This window comes from Dipodomys merriami, unplaced genomic scaffold (genome assembly GCF_024711535.1).
Source record: "Dipodomys merriami isolate MVZ:Mamm:240054 unplaced genomic scaffold, mDipMer1.0.p SCAF_71, whole genome shotgun sequence".
NCBI lineage: Eukaryota > Metazoa > Chordata > Mammalia > Rodentia > Heteromyidae > Dipodomys > Dipodomys merriami.
This window is the reverse complement of record NW_027206302.1, coordinates 4698197-4718475: the sequence shown is the minus strand read 5'-3', so window position 1 is coordinate 4718475 and position 20279 is coordinate 4698197. Positions and strand designations below refer to the sequence as shown.

Genomic DNA, 20279 nt, shown 5'->3' with positions numbered 1-20279 from the left:
GTTAGGACCCACCTACCTGCCAGCCCCAGTTGGGCTAAGCTCAGATTCAAGCTAACTGCTAGATAAACGACTTAAGGAAGGCCCAGACAGCTAACCATAGCCCTTTAACCCCTGACAAACCACACAAGCAGTCAAAGTCCTTGTTCAGCAATTTTTAAAAAAAGTCTGCTTCACAGGGCATCCAAGGCTCAAGCTGCAGCAAAACTACTGGGCACAGAAAGTATGTTTGGCTCAAATTCCTCCCAGGGATCAGCTGAATGCAGGCCACAAGAGGACCAGCCTAGTGGCAGTTCAGCAGGCACCATCTCCAAGTTCTTGACCTTAAGGTATCCTGAAACTGCTGTGGGAGTACCTGCCACTCCATCCGCATAGACACATTCACACACTCGGAACAATGAACAGCCCAGTTAAGATCTGCCACTTCATTTATTATTTTTATTTGCAGGAGGAGTTGAAACAAATCTTAAAGGTGTTTTCCTTTTTCCCCTAAATATGAATCATTCAAGTAAAACCAACTTAACTATAGAAAGGTAGCAAAGTAAGGGGAAAGTAGCACAACCCGAGGTTGGGGGGAGTAGGAGGGTGCAGTCCATATATAACAAATGCCATATGATTCACCTGCTCAGGACAGCCTCCCCAGAAGGCAAGCACAAGGACCCATTTTAAGAGGATGTCCCCCCCCCCAACAGTTGAGAATGTTTCAATTTAAAGCTTAAGGTTAAAAAGAAAAAAAAACAAAAACAAAAACCACACAACCCTACAAACCACCCAGCCATAACCACCTTCCTTAACTCATCATAGGAGTTTCTTTTCATTTTATAAAAAGATTAATAAAAAATATTGAAAAAATTATTTTCTCATCTTATATTTGTAAAGATAATAGAAGTCAGAAGTTTCTTAGAAAAGAGACCAGAAACTGCCCTCCAGTTTCCACCCCTGGTGCTGAGGATCAGCAAGACTAGAAAGTTTGGGATACTGGAGCTGCTGGTAGAGAATGGGAAGCCCAGCCCAGAAATCAGAAAATACAGGAGCAGGGACGTATGGGGAGTGGTCAGGAGCAACTCCATGTGATACAAGGCTGCACAGAAAGGGGAACACACGGTGGTCAGAAAGGCCTTAAACTCCTCCTTGACATACAAAACTGATTTTTACAAAGATACAAGCAGTTTGGTCCCAAACTGAGGTGAACACTTCAATGTTTATTCACATGCTTTTCTCAAGAATCAGTTGCCCAAATTAAATCTTTCTGCTAATACTACATATCTCTAAAAAGAAAGAAAAAAGGGAGGGTAAAAGGGCTTTTAAAATCAGGACAAGAAAGAGATTGGGAAAAAAAATCAAATAAGTATCCGCTCCAAATGAAATCAAGAACAAAACTGTTGGTTTCTATAAGTAACAAACCAAATCCAAGCATCTGCGTCGCTCTCCCTCCCTATCCCAGCCCCCACCACACACTAACAAGAAACAAGAAACACAGCTAGAGCCTGATGGGTGGTGTTCTGATCAAACCCGGGCCTGAGCCCTCGCTCCGTAGCAGGCAGGTCTTCTCTATTCAGTGGGATGGGGCGCAGGGAAGCTTTCTGCTGTGGAAGGCTTCTGTGGGGCTGGTGGGGGGTGGGGTTTTCAGAATCTCCAAGGCTTCTTTATTTATGCTCCTTGTCAGCCTCTACCAGCGCCTCTCACCCCTGGGCAAGGGCTCCCATCAAGTGTGGCCCCTACTCAGTTGTGGGCTGTAGACTATCCTTTTCTTCTCGGTTCTCTGTACCACTCTCGTCATCTTCAATCTCCCCTTCCTCTCCGCTGAATTTGTCATGGGCCCATTTGGGACTGGTACTGGATTTCCGGAACATGAACCGACCTCGGCCCCGAGGGAAGGCTCCTCTGCCCCGGCCCCGGCTCACCCACTTGTCACTGCCTTCACCTTCTCGGTCATCATGCTGAGGGGGAAGAAAATTGCCATGAGTGTTATAGATCTTTTCTCTATAGCCACCAAAATGTACCCAACTATCTTTTCCTCCCTATGTACCCATCCAAAACACAGGAAGCAGTGTGACATATTAAGACAGACGCTTGACTTCACACAAGCTAGGGCCTTAGGCTGAGTGCCATCTTCTTTTGACCAAGGCTTTTGTATACCACAATGAAGGGACCAGACAAGCAAGATGCCTTAAAGTGGCAAATAAGAGGTAAGGAAAGGGCTTTAATCTTTCCTTCCACAACAAGGTCTGACCTCCACTATCAACTCCAGCACCTATCCTAGCTCCAGCCAGAAATACTTCCCTAGAGATGAATACAAGTGCCAGTGGCTCACGCCTGTAATCCCAGCTACTTAAGAGGCTGAAATCTAAGGATCATAGTTCAAAGCCAGCCCAGGCAGGAAAGTCTGTGAGACTCTTACCTCCAATTAACTACTAGAAAACCGCAAGTGGTGCTGTGGCTCAAGCAGTAGAGCACTCACCTTGAGCTGTAGGGGGCAGGGAAAGCTCCCATGCCTAGAGTTCAAGCCCCATGACAGACAGACAGACAGATACCCTTATAGAAGCCTCCAAGCAGCTTCCAATAACCCTAGGAAAGGGAGAGTAGGGATGCAGCCATCCACTCAGAAACCTGTTCCCAAACCGTGGAACTGACAATATAGACTCATGTCAGTCATTTTGGTAAGAGATGGAGACTCAGCTTTACCTTGGTCCAATACTCAATCATACCTGCTTGATTTGGGCCTGCTCTAACACAGGAAGGCCAAGAAATCTCACTTCCTGACCAGATAACTCACTTTACAAATGCCCCAACATGAGAGATCATAAGTATGAAAGTTTAAATGATAGAAATTTTAGTAACATTCTATTCCAGAGGTGTTGGTGGCTCACACTTGTAATATTAGCTATTCAGGAAGCTGAGAGATGAAGATTGCAGTTCAAAGCCAGCCCAGGTAGGAAATTCTGTGAGATTCTTATCTCCAACCACTCAGAAAACCAGAAGTGGTGCTGTGGTTCAAGTGGTAGAGCGCTCACCTTGAGCTGAAGAGCTGAGGGACAGTGTGCCCAGGCCCAGAGTTCAAGCCCCATGACCAACCAAAAAGAGAAGATAAGAGATCTGGAGATGGTTTCCTGTCAATCCTGCACTTCTGAATGATACAAGACATGAGCAGTAAAACAAGACTAGGCTTATCCAGAATCCATAAATGTCTTAGATGATAAACCCTATTAGAGCCAAGAATTACTTACCTCTCTAGAAAACAGTGCTACTATGAAGCAAGTATACATTTCCAGTGCAATACACCTGCACATGAATTTAATCACAGTGCTGGACAGACCAATTAAGACATTGGAATCATCTACTACATGTGCCAAGGGCTCTCTACACCTTCCCAATTAGGCCCAGATACCTACCAAGTAATACTTCTTGCTTTTGGGTGTGTACTCTGGATCCCATTCCTCTTCTCGGCTTCTCTTTTGAAAGTCATTGTTGCTATTGTTGTTGTTGTTACCAGAGTAGTTGCCTCTGCCCCAGCCTCTTCCTCTGGCTCGAAATTGCTGTGGGAGAAAAGGAACCAAGGTTCCTGTTAGTAGAAAAACTCCTTGCAAGCTGGAGGTTGGCGGCTCACACCTATAATCCTAACTACTCAGGAGGCTGACAGCTGAGAATTAAGGTTCAAAGCCAGCCTGGGCAGGAAAGCCTGTGAGACTCCTATCTCCAATTAACCACGAGAAAACTGGAAGTGGCACAAGGCTCAAGTGGTAGAGCGCTTGCCTCGAGCTGAATTGCTCAGGGACAGTGCTCAGGCCTATTGACAGTTCAAGCCCCATGACTGACCAAAAAAAAAAAAAAAAAAGAAAAAGAAAAAGAAAAAAAGGAAACTTCTTGCATTCTGGGGAAAGGCTTTCCAGGCATAGGATGGACAATTAATCTTTTAGTCAGGCCTTCCTGTTCAAGTCCACGGCTCAGAGTGTACACATGGCCCAAAGGCCATGGATTCAGAGTTGAGAAAATTCTGAATGGGGAAGCCTTTCAATGCTTTCTAACATAATACTGGAAGGCCAGAGAATGTGACTAGAAAAACCACAGAATCTGGGTCTATGGACTAGACTGCTTAATCAGAGGGAACAAAACTGATATCCTGATGAAACATACTCCAAATTAGTGGAAGCCAAGAACATAGAGAAAGGGTAGGGGGATGGGCCTTACAAAGTTTCCCCGAGCTCTGCTGCCTCCTCTTTCACTTGGACCCATGAAGTCTTTGGTCCCCAGTCTTGATTTGTCAAAGCCTGTGGTGCTCTCCTCTCTGTCCTCTGCCTCCTCAGGGTACTCTTCTGCTTTGTAAGAGTGAGAGGACTGGGAAGAGGACGATGATGACCTGGACCGGTCTCGTGCTCTCCGGTGCTTCCTATGAAGAGAGGTAGGAAATCAATAAAGCCTCTCGTCCAAAGAGCCCCATGGATGAGAATCACAAAGAAACCAGCAAGAGTCTGTGATGAAAAGATTAAAGGTAGGGCTGGGAAGGTGGCTCAGTGATAGAGCGCTTGTCTTGCATGCATATGAGGCCCTGGGTTCAATTCCTCAGCACCACATAAGCAAAAAGAAAAAAGCCAGAAGTGGTGCTGTGGCTCAAGTGGTAGAGTGCTAGCCTTGAGCTAGGGATAGCGCCCAGGCCCAGAGTTCAGGCCCTATGACCGGACACCCCCCCCAAAAAAAAGAAAAGATGAAAGGTAACAGTTTAAAATACCATTCCAATCCAACCCACTTACCCCTACCCACTAATAGGAATTAACTACCTGCCTGATGGTGGTGCTAGAAATGAAATGTCTATTACACTACTTTCTACTGTGCTCCAACAGGTTGTGCTATTATGCACAGAACACTTCCTGGAGTCATTCCCTTGCTTCATCTGGGGGAAATTACAGACTAGGAAAAACTGGCTTCATATGATGAGTCACTGTCTATGTACTAGAGGCTGGTGCCAACCCAGGTGTAAATGGGGAGGTTATTAAATGTGTCTGTAAAGTGGCAGAAGGACCAAGCTCTTAGGAAAAAGGAGGGCCTTATAGGAGATGTCAGTCAATTATCAGTAACCTAACATCCTCCTTTCCTTTAGTTCTCCACTACATAAAATACTTTGCCTACTCTCCTCCAGTCTTCTACATGTATTCACATAAAGGAAAAATTCAAGATTCAAAAGGCCCCAAATATGAGCCCCAATTCTGACTCTTATTAGTTATATAAAACACTATTCAGTTTCTGTAATTCTAGCTACTTAGGAGGTTGAAATCTGATGATCACAGTTCAAGGCCAGCCTGGGCACAATGTCTGTGAAACTCTGATCTCCAATTAACCAACAAAAGCCAGATGTAGAGCTGTGGTTCAAATGGTAAGAGCATTAGCCTTAAGCATTTTAAAGCTCAGGTCCTAAGTTCAAACTCTAGGATTGGCACACACTCACAAAAATACTTTAAAAAGCTGGGCTAGAGGCATGGCTCAAGCAGTACAGTACCAGCTGAGCGCTCATATTCCACTACCAGAAGAAAAAAAAAAGTTTCTATGAACTGTAGAATACCACAGTAAAAGCAAGGATATAGCTATCATCTCCCCTTATCCACAAGTCACTAATGCTATGACTTAAGAGACTAGTACAAGATCACCCAGTAAGTCAGTTGCACATGTGTACCACGGAGAGGAATCAGAACTAGTTATCTAGTCCCAACTCTTGAAATGTTTAGGGGCTCTACTCCCTTTCTAACAATAGCAATGCTGAGGATTACTACTACTATTTCCACTTCCTGCTCAGAACTATCAGTTCTTTTAGCTGCTAGAGATGCTAACACACAAGTAACTCAGGAATGCAAGACAAAATAGAACCAAAGATCCAAGTCTTGTGGGGTTTTTTGGTGCTGGTCCTGCATCTTTTTTTTTGGGGGGGGGGGGAGTGGGGGTCAGTCGTGGGGCCTGAACGCTGTCCCTCAGCTCTACCACTTGAGCCACAGCACCACTTCTGGTTTTCTGAGTGGTTTCTTGGAGATAAGTCTCACAGACTTCCCCCTGCTCAGTCTGGCTTTGAACTGTGATCCTCAGATCTCAGTCTCCTGAGTAGCTAGGATTATAGGCGTTAGCCACCAGCACCTAGGTGGTCCTGGATCAACTCAGGTTGTGGGCACAGTCCCTGAGCAAAAGTTTTTGCTCAAGGCTAGCAGTCAACCATTTGAGCCATCCATAGCTACACTTCCAGTGTTTTTAGTGCTTAACTAGAGATGGGGCTCATGGATTTTCCTACCCAGAATGCCTCCAAACCACAATCCTCAGAGCTCAGTTTCCCAGCTCGGATTACAGGTATGAGCCACCAGCACCCAGCCAAGACTCAAATTTTGATGTCAGCTGATATTTATTTTGTGTTATCTTAGACAAACCAGCTGAAATGATCAAAAACAGGCGGGTATGGTGTGCATAAGCACACTGAGGCTCAAGTGGTAGAGGACTAGCCATAAGCAAAAAAAAAAAAAAAAAAAAAGATTAGAGAAGCCAGGTGCCAGTAGCTCTTGCTTTTAATCTTAGCTACTCAAGAGGCTGAGATCTGAGGATCATGGTTCAAAGCCAGCCCGGGCAGAAAAATTCCTGTGAGACTCTCATCTCCAATAAACTACTCAAAAAAGCCAGAAGTGGCACTGTGGCTCAAGTGGTAGAGTGCTAGCTTTGAACACAAAGAGGCTCATCAGAGACAGAACCCAGGCCCTGAGTTTAAGCCCCAGGACCAGCAAAAAACAAACAAACAAACAAACAAGGGAAGGTGACTCAGTGGTAGAGTGCCTTGCATGCAATGAGGCCCTGGGTTTGATTCCTCAGCACCACATAAGCAGAAAAAGCTTGAAGTGGTGCTATAGCTCAAGTGGTAGAGTGCTTGCCTTGAGCTGAAGAGTTCAGGGACAGCGCCCAGGCCCAGCATTAAGGCCCCAGGACCAACCAAAAAAAAAAAAAAAAAAAAAAGATTAGGGAAAGCCAGACACCAGTGGCTCATGCCTGTAATTCTAGCTTCTCAGGAGGCTGAGATCTGAGGACTGTGTTTTACAAAACCAGCTGAGGCTGGGATGGTGGCTCAGTGGTAGAGTGCTTGCCTTGCATGTATGAGGCCCTGGGTTCGATTCCTCAGCACCACATAAACAGAAAAAGCCAGAAGTAGCACTGTGGCTCAAGTGGTAGAACACTAGACTTGAGCTGAAGAGCTCAGGGACAGTGCCCAAGTCCAGAGTTAAGGCCCCATGACACAGAGAGACAGAGAGACAGAGAGACAGATGACACCACCACCACCAGTCCAGGCAGAAAGTCCTTGAGACTCGTCTCTCCAATTAACCACCTAAAAAATGAAAGGGGAGCTGTGGCTCAAGTAGTAGAGAGCTAGCCTTGAGCAAAAAAGCTTAGAGACAGTTGCCCAGGCCCTGGGTTTAAGACCCATGACCAAAAAAAATCAAGGATAATACCTGGTCCTAAGTTCAAGCCCAAGGATCAGCTCTAAAACCAGAACCCAAAAAACCTTGCCAGATCAAGAGATTGAAAAATTAAAAAATGTAAATAGAGAGCTAGGGAGTGTCTCTCAACTGGTAGTACACTTGCCTAGCATATGCAAGGCCCTGGGACCAATCTCCAGCACCATGGGGAAAAAATGGTGTGTGTGTGGGGAGGGGGGTGGTAGTCTAAATAGAAATGTTAGCACTTTGGCATAGACAGTTCTACATACAACTTTCAACAATGCCATCTTTGTTTAAGAGAGATTTGGAACAACTCTCTTGAAATGGTCTATGAAACTAGTTTGAAAGACATTTAAAATAAACAATCATCCTACCTAGCTCTACCCAAATTCTTTGACCAGTATATTTTTTTTTTCACTTGATGACTGAGCCATTTCTAACATGGGAACAACCCATGAAAAGATGCAATGAGAAAGGTCATGTAAAAACAATTGCCAAATGAATTCCCCACAATCCCTGTAGGCAGACTGAGACATTAACATTATAGTTTCTTCACTGGACGAGGATCATAATTAGATACCAAAGTTGTTTTGATGCTAGAGATCTCCTTGAAGATTACATGATATGAAAGATGAAAGTTGCTGCAATTCATAATCTCTAAATCCTCTGACTAAAAGATCTGGTGTGTAAACAGTTTGAAAGGAGCAGACAAGAGATTTTACTCAGGAGTTGAACTGGAGTAACAGAAAGGAGCTTTACATACTTCTGCTTTTTTGATCCTTTATGAGTTTTTTCTGTTTTCTCAGTTGATCTTTCCCTTGAGTGGCTGGAATCTCTTGAGTCCACTGATTCCCTTGATTTACCTCGTTTAAGATCTCTCTCCTTATGTTTTTTACGACGTTCAATATCAAGGCGGAGATCAACAGGATCATCTTTGTATTTTCCCTCGGCCTGCCAAGAGATGTCAAAATTAAGGTTTTTGGGATTCAGGGCTACTAACTCAACCACCCTCAAATGCAGTTTCTACAATAATGGAAGAGTACAGAGGAAGCACTGGGAATATGATGCCTATTACCCAAGCTAATTCTTCAGAAGGATCAGGATGGTAGTTTTCTTGCTAGATATGGATCTCACTTTATCTGCTCTATGGCCCAGTAATAATTCTAGCTAGTCTGCAAAATGAAATGGCCAAAATCAGCTATGGAAGGTGATTAAGACTGGCTTAAGCTTAGTGATTACTTTTAAAGAGGAGAAATGGTCTCCTCCTCCTACCTATATTGTAGCAGCCACCCATGGCTTATTCTCCTGGAATTCTTTTGAGTACTAAGAACAAAGAGACATTAGGAGTCTTAAAACATGCTCCCAAAATGCTGAGTTACATTGAAAATTTTAATAAGGAAGAGACTGAAAACTGTAATTGAGAATTCATAAAATAGCTATACCATGTAAATGCTTAAGAAAAAGCAAAAAAGCAAAAAACCTTTTTGCTAACTTTCTACAAAGTTTAACCACCAGACTGTGCTGTAGATATATGACTGCTACAGCAGTGGTAGCAACAGCAGCAGCAGTATACAACACACCAAGTTCCTCTTGGCAATGTCTCTCAACAATTCTCGAAAATCCAGTGAAGTAAAGAGCCAAGGCAGTTTGAGGGACATCATATATAACACAATTTGTTTCATGGAAGCAAAAGAAAGGATAAGCTTGCTCAGAGCCAGATGCCGGTGGCTCACACCTGTAATCCTAGCTACTCTTATCTTCAAAAAACTAGTAAAAAAGCCAGAAGTGGTGCTGTGGCTCAAGTGGTAGAGCACTAGGCTTGAGCGCAAAGAGGCTCAGGGACAGCACCCAGGCCCTGAGTTCAAGCCCCAAGACTGTCCCTCCCCCCCAAAAAAGGAGGGATAAACTCACTATTACTTACATGAACTATTAAATTTTTTTATGAAAAAAATGAATTTTAATTAACAAGAGTGACAATAGGCTTATTTTATTGCTTTTTTTCTGAAGGGGACAGGGCCCCTGTATCCTCTAAAGATTAAAAAAAGACAATGGTAGCCACTGCTCCCCAGGGCAGTCAGAGCACCTCTAAAGAGGTGATGGCTTTTATTTATTTATTTTTTTGATTGGTCATAGGGCTTGAACTCTGGGCCCAAATGCTGTGTCCCTGAGCTATTTAGGTCAAGACAAAGAACCCTACCACTTGAGCCACAGAGCCACTTCTGTTTTTCTGGTGGTTAACTGCAGATAAACAGTCTCACAGATTTTCCTGCCTGATCTGGCTTTGAACTGTGATCTTCAGATCTCTACCTCCTGAGTACCTATGATTACAGGGATGAGCACCTGGCATGAGGTGGCTTTTGAGACATGGAGGATGGCATTTCTTCTGATGTTTTACTAGTGCCAAAATGACTGGTGCTTGGAGAGACAGAGAGAGGGGCGGGGAGGGGAGGGGTGGAAGAGAACAGAAAGTGCACAAGTGCCTTGACACATTCAACCAGTAAGATAAATTTATTTGGAAAACCTAAAAATCAGTATTCTTTCAGTAGCTAAATATTTTAATCTCAGCTGTGTAAGTGAATGAAGCTTGATAAATATTAAGATTTAAAAAACAAAAACCTCCACCTAGTTATTTCACAGTAAAAGACTGCACACAAGTTGTTACCTCTTAATAACAGTGTTATGGTACATCATTGTAAATGTAGCTGGGCTATCAAAGTAATGCTTTGCTTTAAAAGTAACAATAATTGACAGGTGATAGATATGGTACAATGTTAGAAAAAAAACTGGACCAACTATTATAAACTCTACTAAATTAGATATGAATATTTCACTCTCCTTGACATGCATGTCTTTCTGAAATCATGGTTGGAAATAGTGCATGTAGACAGTTGATTTGATAATACTTACAAGCAGAAAAATATCACAAAAAGTTTCTTCTCTCATCATGGGCACTTGTTCCAAAACGCCTCTCTTTTTTTTCTCAAGCTCACCTCAATAGACTCTGGGGTCATTTACCATATTCTAACCACTTCACAAAGGTTGTTGATACATTTAATAAAAATTAACCCTTTGTAGTTCATTTTTAGAATTATGCCCATCCTTAAAAGAAAAACACAAACTTAAGTAGAGAGTAATTTAAACAAACACATTTCTGTCAAGTTCATGCCCAACGCACTCATTTTGTTGGAAATACTGATCAAATCAACAGTTCACCTTGTAGCCAGGTTCCCGGGGACTTTTCATTTCGTCATGAGCCAAACCATGTTTTCTGAATGTACTGGGGGAAATGTCTATCCTCCTAAAATTAAAAACAAAAATATTTTTATTGTGTTTTTATTCCATGATATGAGTAACAGTAACTGGTAATATTCTAGTTCCCAAATGGATTCACAAATATCCCTTTTTATTATGCTTTGTCATCTACCAATGTAGGAGGGATATTCCCAGAGTCTCACACATGCTCCACCATTGAACTACACTCCAGGCCTCTCATATTCTTAACTATGTACTTACACTCTCACATAGGGAGGGATACACACAAAAATAAAACCCCAAGTTCTCAACCAAACTCAAGTATAAGTTAGCACTAGAGCAACACTTCCCAATAGCACTAGTCAGGGAAAACAGGCTCATCTATAACTTGTATGTATATTCACAGCTGTAGCTATTTAATGCTAACCTCCGAAAGCAGTTTTCATCTTGAGAATCTGAGCAAATGGGCTAGCTATTCTCCTGTATGACTGGCCACAGGTGAGAAACAACTGCCTAAAATGGCACACATCCCAAAGATCTTGAATCTATGGTGGTTATACTCTTCACTGAGTTGAATGCCAAGGAATTACACGTAAGACTTTGCTTCTAAATCATCTCTATGTGTTGAACAGACTCCCATAACCAGTGTGTGTGAAAGACAGAGACAGACAGACACACACACACACACATGAAATTGGGGATTCAATTCAGAGCCTCAAATGGGATATTCTTTGAAGAGGCCTAGTTTTGTTTTTTTTTTGTTTTTGTTTTTTTGGTCGGTTGTGGGGCCTCAACTCTGGCCTGTGCACTGTCCCTTGGCTTTTCAGCTCAAGGCTAGCACTCTACCACTAGTCATAGCTCCACTTCCAGCTTTTTCTGCTTATGTGGTGCTGAGGAATCGAACCCAGGGCCTCATGGATGCAAGGCAAGCACTCTACCACTGAGCCACCTTCCCAGCCCTGAAGAGGACTAGTTTTTAAGCCCTTTGAGATAAACCTACAAGCTTCTTCCTTCAGCACTCAAGCAAATTCTTCCCAAAGAACATATAAAATATGTGGATTTGCATAGAGAAACTGGAATTTATTCTCCCCTTTTCCCCCCCCCAGAGAAAGCTCACAGTAATTTCAGGTTACTATGTGCCACTCCCAATAATTTATGAGTCTATTTTTAAGAAGTTGTCTTCCGCCAGGCGCTGGTGGCTCACGCCTGTAATCCTAGCACTCAGGAGGCTGAGATCTGAGGATCGCAGTTCAAAGCCAGCCTGGGCAGGAAAGACTGTGAGACTCCTATCTCCAATAAACCACCAGAAAACTGGAAGTGGCACTGTAGCTCAAGTGGTAGAGCACTCGCCTTGAGCTGAAGAGCTGAGGGACAGCGCCCAGGCCCAGAGTTCAAGTCCCACGACCGACCAAAAAAAAAAAGAAGTTGTCTTCCTTCATTCTAATACAAACTGTAGTCCTCAAAAACATGTCTCTTCCACTTTCAAATATGAATCCCCATGATTATTCAACTCTGAGGGTATCAACCTAAACCATGGACTAAAACTGCACTGGCAGCAGAATTCAACAAAACAAAATTTACTATCAAATGAGAAGTCTTTTACCACAACCTTCAGTATAAAGACTGAGATCCTCACCTGTGTATCTCTGGGCTTTTCTTATTTTTAGCTGCCTCCTGTTCAGTTCCTCTCTTTAAGTATTTAGTAAAGCGTTCATGCAATGTCATTCCAGAGGACCCAAAATGATGCTCTGTACAAAGAAACACATGTTACAAAAGACAAAGAAACCAGGTTCTTATTTTTCTTGAAGTACAGGACTACCTCCGGGAGAGAATTAAATTCTAGGCAGAACCTGTTAACTAGCCCAACCCAACTCCCAATACCTATTTCACTTCTCTTGGACATTCTCCAACCTGCCCACCTCCACTTGACCAGACATGGTAGAGCAATTTGGGAAAGAAATTTGTACCAAAATGTATGCAAGAGACTGTTAGAAAAGGAGATACCGGGAAAGCCTCTTTAGATAAGATAGATACAGGGCCCTAAAAGGCTACTTCATTTACACCAGTCATCCTGTTTGTAACAGAGGAAAGCTAACTGTAAAAATAGGAGCCTGAGGGCTCAGTGGTAGAGTGCTTGCCTTGCATGCATGAGGCCCTGGGTTGGATTCCTCAGTACCACATAAACAGAAAAGGCCAGAAGTAGTGCTGTGGCTCAAGTGGTAGAGCACTAGCCTTGAGTTGAGGAGCTCAGGGACAGCGGCTAGGCCTAGATCTAGTTCAAGCCCCACCACCAACAAAAAAAAAAAGGAGTCAGGACTCACCTTTAACATGATGAACAATGGTCACTATATGCTGGGCAAACAATTCTGAGGGGCTACGTTGAGACTGAGCTGACTGTATGTGCTGGAAAATGGAACGAAATTCCTGTTCCTTTTTGTTGCTATGGACTAGATCCCGACAAAGTTTGCGTTCCTGAGCCAATAAACCACTGGGTCTGAAAAATATAAGAATGCACCAAAAAATACAAGATGTATAGAAGGCCAGGCACAGTGGCTCTAGACTATAATTTTAGCTAGCTCTGTGAAAGGCAATATTTGGAAATCATAGTTTGAGATCAGCTTGGGCATGCAAGTTCACAAGATTCAACCAATAGATAATATAGTGACACACACCTTGACATGCCCACCAATACAAGGAAGCACAAGTAGAACTGCAACTCACACTGGCCCAGGCATAAAGCAAAACCTTGCCTTAAAATAACTGAAAAAAGGACTAGAGGCATTTGGGATCAAGTGGTAAGATCACCAGCCTAGCAAGCAACAAGGCCCTAAATTCAATTCCTAGTACCACTTTAAAAAAGAAAGAAAAAAAAAAAAGAGGTCAATGGGGCTGGAAAGGTAGGTCAGGGGTAGAGTGCTTGCCTTGCATGCATGAGGTCCTGGGTTCAATTCCTCAGCACCACATAAGCAGAAAAAAAGCCAGAAGTGGTGCTGTGGCTCAAGTGGTAGGGTTCTAGCCTTGAGCTGAAGAGCTCAGAGAGACAGCACCAGGCCCAGTGCAGCCCCCACAACCAACAAGATATATGTCTGTGTGTGTGCATGTGCACACTCATGCTACTAATAGGGCTTGAACTGGGTGCCTCACTCTTGCTTGGCTTCTTTGCTCAAGGCTGGCACACTACGCTTCCAGTTCTGGCTTTTGGCTGGTTAACTGGATGGAGGTAAGTATCTCAAGAACTTTTCTGCCCTAGGCTGGCTTCAAACTTCATTTAGGCCCCCAGAATCCTAAGGGTCAACAAGGGGGCACTTCTTACCGTGCAAGGTCCTCATCGAAAGAGTCCATCCGGACATTGACCTGGGCCTCTCGAGTAATGGAGAAGGAAGACTTCCCTGAGGAAAAGTCTCCTTTGGCTCCCAACTTGTCGCGGCTCTCAGAAGTCTTCCTTGGGGGAGGCGATGAACTTTTTTCCTGAACCGCCTTATATGCGGTCACACGGAAATTCTTCTCAGGCACAAACCCCCTGTGCCCACTGTCAGATCTCTTGGACCCTCCTCGCTCCTCCTTTTTGGATCTCTCTGTGAAAGGCTCCTCCTCCAGCTCCTCAGCTTTCCTCTGCTTTTCTTTCCCCGAATATACAAGGCCCTCCCATTTGCCTGACTTCTCTTCGTCGTTTTTGCTTGAACTGGCTATGACTTTAGACATAAATTTGGGCTCATCATCAAACTCAGATTCCTTCCTTCCCTTACTTTTGTCCTTATCTTGATCATCCATCTCCTCCTTATGGAAATCAGCCATCTTCTTCTCAAAGTCATCTCGGAGCTTATACCTTTTAGGTGACTGACTGCCTCGGAAGGGCTTCTCGGTATCAGTCTTGGGAGCAAATGGATCAGATTTCATTTTTGCATCAACATCTGAGAAGCCCCCTTTCTCTTTCATTTTCTCTTTATCAGTATTTGTTTGTTTCAGCTCCTTATCTTTCCCATTTTCTGTCTTCTGCTCTTCTAGATATCTAGTTATAAAGACACAAGGGAGACACAAAGGAAAATTCTTGAGCAACTGTATGACAGCACCTTTCTGCTCTCTGGTTTTTGACTCAGAGAAAATGCGCCTTTGTACATTCCATTATTACCAAAGAGCTTTCTACATGGTTACTTTCTAATGATTTCTGAAAAATAGTCTTTCAGATGTATGAACTTAGCATTTAAGAGTTCATGAAGCTGTTTTATTAAAACCAAGCAAAAAGACTAACGAAAGTTATTTTTAGGATACTGAAAAACAAACGTCTACTTACCTATAGTATGGTCTAGGGGGGTAAAAAACTAGGGTCTTAGCCCCAACTTTCACTCAGTCACTTAAAATTTGCTTTCAGCAAAGTTAACATAGAATTTTCAACCTTGGACTGTATTGTTTTTATACAACTCACATTTGGAAATATTAAGTCTCAAAAAGAGACTTCAATTTTGCTTCAAGTCACCTAGAAGATCTAAATATAAAATATACTGTGAACACAAATAAAAACAAAATACTTGTTAATGGAGGAGGGTGTAGCAGTGGCAAAAAAAAAAAAAAAAAAAGCATTGTATTCCTTATGAAAAAGCAGAGCTTAGGCTCACCTTCTAATGAAAATTACAGTCCTGGCAAAAAACAAAGCTTAAACCTTAAAAGACTTACTAAAGGCAATGGATTCTAAATGTATCTGTACAATTAACAGGGAAAGCTAAATTGTGTCAGTCACATTAATACGGCAGAGATCTGCGTGGCTTTAGAGAATATGCTGGTAAAGTGCCTCCTAACTGCAATGTGGGTTACACTGTAGCTTCTCTGTGCCCTCTCTCTGCCATCCCAATCCATCCAACCAAAGAAATATTCATATTCCAACTCACCGTATCCCCCAGAGTAGAAAGATGGAAGTAATGCCACGTCCTCTCCTAACTTGCAGCCTGGTTGGCTTTTACTGGGACACACACCCACCTTGTGGTTTTAAAACAAGGCCTTCCTGGACTAATCGTTAGGCTTTCCCATTGTGCCCAGTATTCTCAAGCAGTGTATAAGTGCAGCTCTTCACCATGATGGGCCGATGCAGATCAAACAGCAGACGGTGGGTCCTAGAAGTCTAACAGCTCCAATGGCCATTCATGTTGGCAAAGACCATATATTTTTTGGTAGCTGACCCACAAATCTCTTACTATTCTCTGGCTTACATTGGTAGAATCCAAGGCAAATTTTAAATGTGAAAACATCATTGCAGAGTAGTCTAAAGAAACTTTATGCTGCAATACAAATTCAGGAAGGTAGGAAAGCTAGAGTTAAGCTAAAGGTTTCCTTGGGTGATGCGTTTAATGACTGCTAATGAAAAGCTATGGAAATGAGGATTGCTTTATTACCATTAAGCAGAACACTAACTGAGATTACATTACAACTAAGCTGCCAGCTAGTGAAATATAACAGTGGGAAAAGGGGAGATACTTGCCTCTTGTTATAGGCTGCTCCTCCTGAAGCAGCACTCTCCTCTTTCTGAGACGAGCCATATGTGGAGCCAGTGGCCGGTGGACTCTTACCAACAGGGCTCTTTTTGGATGGACTCAAAGAGCCAGAGCCATGCTCGAACTGACCTTGGTGTGCTCCAGACTGATACCCAGCACTGCTTGACAGAGTTGAGCCCATCTGGGATGTGCTGGAAAGTGGAGGACTAGGTTTTGGCACGGGGCTAGGACGAGGTGACCGCCGTCTCACCACCACAGACTGGAGGGGGCTTTTGAGAGCTGGACTTCGCTCCCGGGGACTCAGATCAGAAACTGCTGAAGCCCTTGATGCAGAACCAGTGCTGTAAGTGGTAGCATCTGGCCACTGCTTCGAGCTCTCAGATGCTTTTGTATCTTGAGAGGTACCTCCAGAGAATGCCTGCTCTTTGGCCTCATCTCCCTGGTTATCTCCAGCAGCCTGGGATGGCCGGCTATCCTTGGAAGAGGATTTTTTCTCCTTTGTTGACTTGCGCTTAGAAGATTCAACTCGGCTGTGATTAGAGGAAGAACGAGAGGATGAGGAGCGCCTTGACCTATCTGAAGAAGACTTATCAGAGTTCCTAGAATGGCTCCTGGACCTTGGTGAAGGAGACCTTCTCTTTGGGGACCGGGAACGGGAGCGGCCCCGACGAGGACTGTAAGCTTGCCGGTAGTTCTGCCAATTGGAGCGGTAGTTGCCATAGCCTCCACGGTTATACTGGCCCCATGGATAAAAGCCTCGGTTGCGCCCACGAAAGTAATAGGGCCTCCTGTAGCCTCTATTATGACCTCGAAAATCTCGATTCTGATACACTCTGGGGTGATTCCTTTCTCTGTTATGAGCTGGAGAGTATGATCTGGAACGAGACCTAGAACTGCAGAGGAAAAGGAGAAATGTTTGATTTTGACTCAGCATTTGTATTAACAACAAATAGAAAAACCTTCCAACAAAGGCAATAAATACTCAAAGCCGGGGCTGGGAAGGTGGCTCAGTGGTAGAGCGCTTGCCTTGCATGCTCAAGGACCTGGGTTCGATTCCTCAGCACCACATAAGCAAAAAGAAAAAAGCCGGAAGTGGCACTGTGGCTCAAGTGGTAGAGCACTAGCCTTAAGCTGAAGAGCTGAGGGACAGTGCCCAGGCCCAGAGTTCAGGCCCCACGACCGGACCCAAAAAAAAAAAAAAAAAAAAAAACTATAAAAATACTCAAAGCCGGGCACCGGTGGCTCACGCCTGTAATCCTAACTATACAGAAGGCTGAGATATGAGGATCTCGGTTCAAAGCCAGCCCGGGCAGGAAAGTCTGTGAGACTTATCTCCAATTAACCACCACAAAACCAGAAGTGGTGCTGTGGTTCAAGTGGTAGAGCACTGGCCTTGAGTTAGAGAGCTCAGGGACAGCACCCAGGCCCAGAGTTCAAGCCCTATGACAGGAAAGAAAAAAAAAAAAGGCAATACTCATAAATCCCTACCCTTATATGTTATTTATTTTGCAGTTTTCAAAGCAGGTTGCAAATTCCTTTCGTGTATATTAATTATAAAAATTAGTCATTTTAACAAATTATAACAAGATCATTTATTAATAACAAAGTGCAGGTGTATTTCTATTGATCGAAGGAATATCAAGTTTTTCTCTATGTCGTCAACTAAACAAAAGACCATCTGCTGAGAGTTTCAGACATGGAATTTATCAGGTTGCCAGAACTACAAGCTCTGGTACCTAGATAAGTTAATAACCACTCAGGTCCTCTGGAACCTGAAGGTTACAACATTTTCATCCTATTTACCTCTCCGTGAAGGGAGAATTATTTAGACCCTACTAAGATCTGGCATTATAAAAGGATAATTACAACAGACCAACCCCAAAGAACACTTGGAGAATGTAGCTGTTATAAGTTAAAAAGAACTTACTGAAAGCAAAGCGTACAAGCACGGGTTTTGCATGAGATTGGAAATGATCTATTTCTTTGGCTGAGCTGCATGATCTTACTAAAGCACCACAAGAGAGCATGTCTGGCCATAAAGCAACCAGATACTCAGAAGTTAGCAAGAGAAACTACAAAACACCTTGCATGTGCACCCTTGTGTGCCTATTTTTCAACTCAACCTTGGTAGTGTTATATTCCTAACCATATAGAATTCTTACAAAGCAATCTTGCAGAACTGTAAGATTCAGCAGTAGCCTACTTTTGTCAATACTATATATGTTCATAAAAGCCAGGCTTTGTCTACTACAGGAGCCTTGTTTAGTATCAAAAGGTCAAACATGTTTATTAGTATTAAAACCCACCAAGGATTGTTCTTTCAACTGTGTTATATCATTAACATTAACCACAACTGCTAAGCACTTAGCTAGAGATGTATTTAACACTTACTAGGAACTCTCTTAAAAATACTTTTTTTTGTCAGTCATAGGGTATGAGCTCAGGGCCTGAACCCTGTCCTTGAGCTTGTTCACCCAAGTCTAGAGCTCTACAACTGAGCCACAGTGTCACTTTGGTTTTCTAGTGGTTAACTAGAGATAAAAGAGTCTTACATACTCTCCTGCCCGGCTTCAAACCATGATACTCAGCCTTCTGAGTAGGTAAATTACAGGTGTGAGTCACTGACCGGTGCTTGACTCCAAAAAACATTTTTACATATCTTATAAAAAAAGAAAAGAAAAAATCTTGGAGCTGGATACTTGTGGGGTCACACCAGTACAGATTAAGTTTGCTAGATTCCATCTCCAAAATAACCAACAAAAAGCAAGTCTGGAGGTGACACTCAAGCTTTCCAAGTATGAGGCCCTGAGTTCAAACCTTAGTACTACCAAAAAAGGAAGGAGGGGAGAACAAAGATGTAACTCAGTGATATAGAGTGTATGCTTGGAATTCATGAAACTCTGGGCTCAATCCTCCTTAGTACTGGATGCCTTCAGCCAATGAGCAAGCCTTTCCCTTTCTTGTATCATATGCTTGACTAGAAACAGACTGTGTGTACTGGTTGCTGGGAATCAAACTCAGGGCTACACATATGCTAGGCATATCTGTTTGCCTTTGTATTCTGTCCTCTCCCCAACCCCTGGTCCTAGAGCTTGAACTCTGGCTTGGCGCTGTCCCTTAACTCTTTTTGCTCGACTAACACTCTGCCACTTGAACCACAGCTCCACTTCTGGTTTTCTAGTGGTTAATTGAAGCCAAGAGTCTCACAGATCAGCTCAAGTTGGCTTTGAACTGTGATCCTCTGATCTCAACCTCTTGAGAAATTAGGATTACAGGTGTGAGCCATGGGCACTTCCCTTTTTATTTTCTGTTTATTTATTTAGTCAGTCATGGGCTTAAACTCTGGGCCTGGGCGCTGTCCCTCAGCTCTTCAGCTCAAGGCAAGCGCTCTACCACTTGAGCCACACCACTTCTGGTTTCTTTTTGCTTATGTGGTGCTGAGGAATCGAGCCCAGGGCTTCAGGCATGCAAGGTAAGAGCTCTACCACTGAGCTAGCTTCCCAGCCCCGGCTTTTTTATTTGACATATGGTTTTACTATGAAGCTCAAGCTTGCCTCAGCTTTCCAAGTATTGGGATTATAGAAGTGTTTTTTGTTTGTTGCCAGTTTGCCAGTCTGGGGCTTGTACTCAGGGTCTGGACACTGTCTCTGAGCTTCTTTTTTATTCTTTTGGTCAATCCTGAGGCTTAAACTCAGAAGTTTCTTCTGGGCACTCTCCTTGAGCTTTTTTGTTCAAAGCTAGCACTCTATCACAACACCATTTCCAACTTTTTCTGTTTATGTGGTACTGAGGAATTGAACTCAGGGCCTCATGCATACTAGGCGAGCACTCTACCACTGAGCCACATTCTCAGCCACAGGTATTTGCCTTTTTTTTTTTTTCCGGTCATAGGGCTTGAACTTGGGGCCTGGGCACTGTCCCTGAGCTCTTCAGCTCAAGGCAAGAGCTCTATCACTTGAGCCACACTGTCACCTTCTGTTTTGTGGTGGTTAAAAGAGTCTCACAGTCTTTCCTGCTCAGGCTGGCTTTGAACCGTGATCCCCAGATCTCAGACTCCTGAGTAGCTAGGATTACAGACGCCCAGCTCTATTGT

At 43.4% G+C, this 20279-nt stretch overlaps 1 protein-coding gene across 4 annotated transcripts in view; it reads right to left on the bottom strand.

Moving 5' to 3' along the window:
- Nucleotides 1-407: 407 nt before the first annotated feature.
- Nucleotides 408-20279, bottom strand: part of Thrap3 (thyroid hormone receptor associated protein 3) — a 59827-nt gene continuing 39955 nt past the window's right edge. For all 4 annotated transcript variants that reach the window (XM_070008743.1, XM_070008744.1, XM_070008741.1 and 1 more), the window contains 9 exons: nt 16174-17079; nt 14017-14712; nt 13025-13197; nt 12340-12451; nt 10665-10749; nt 8215-8402; nt 4186-4384; nt 3390-3533; nt 408-1937 (listed from right to left, as the gene is read on the bottom strand). In XM_070008743.1, the coding sequence (XP_069864844.1) occupies nt 1716-1937; nt 3390-3533; nt 4186-4384; nt 8215-8402; nt 10665-10749; nt 12340-12451; nt 13025-13197; nt 14017-14712; nt 16174-17079 (2725 nt within the window). In that variant the 3' untranslated portion in view covers nt 408-1715. The remainder of the gene's footprint in view (nt 1938-3389; nt 3534-4185; nt 4385-8214; nt 8403-10664; nt 10750-12339; nt 12452-13024; nt 13198-14016; nt 14713-16173; nt 17080-20279) is intronic.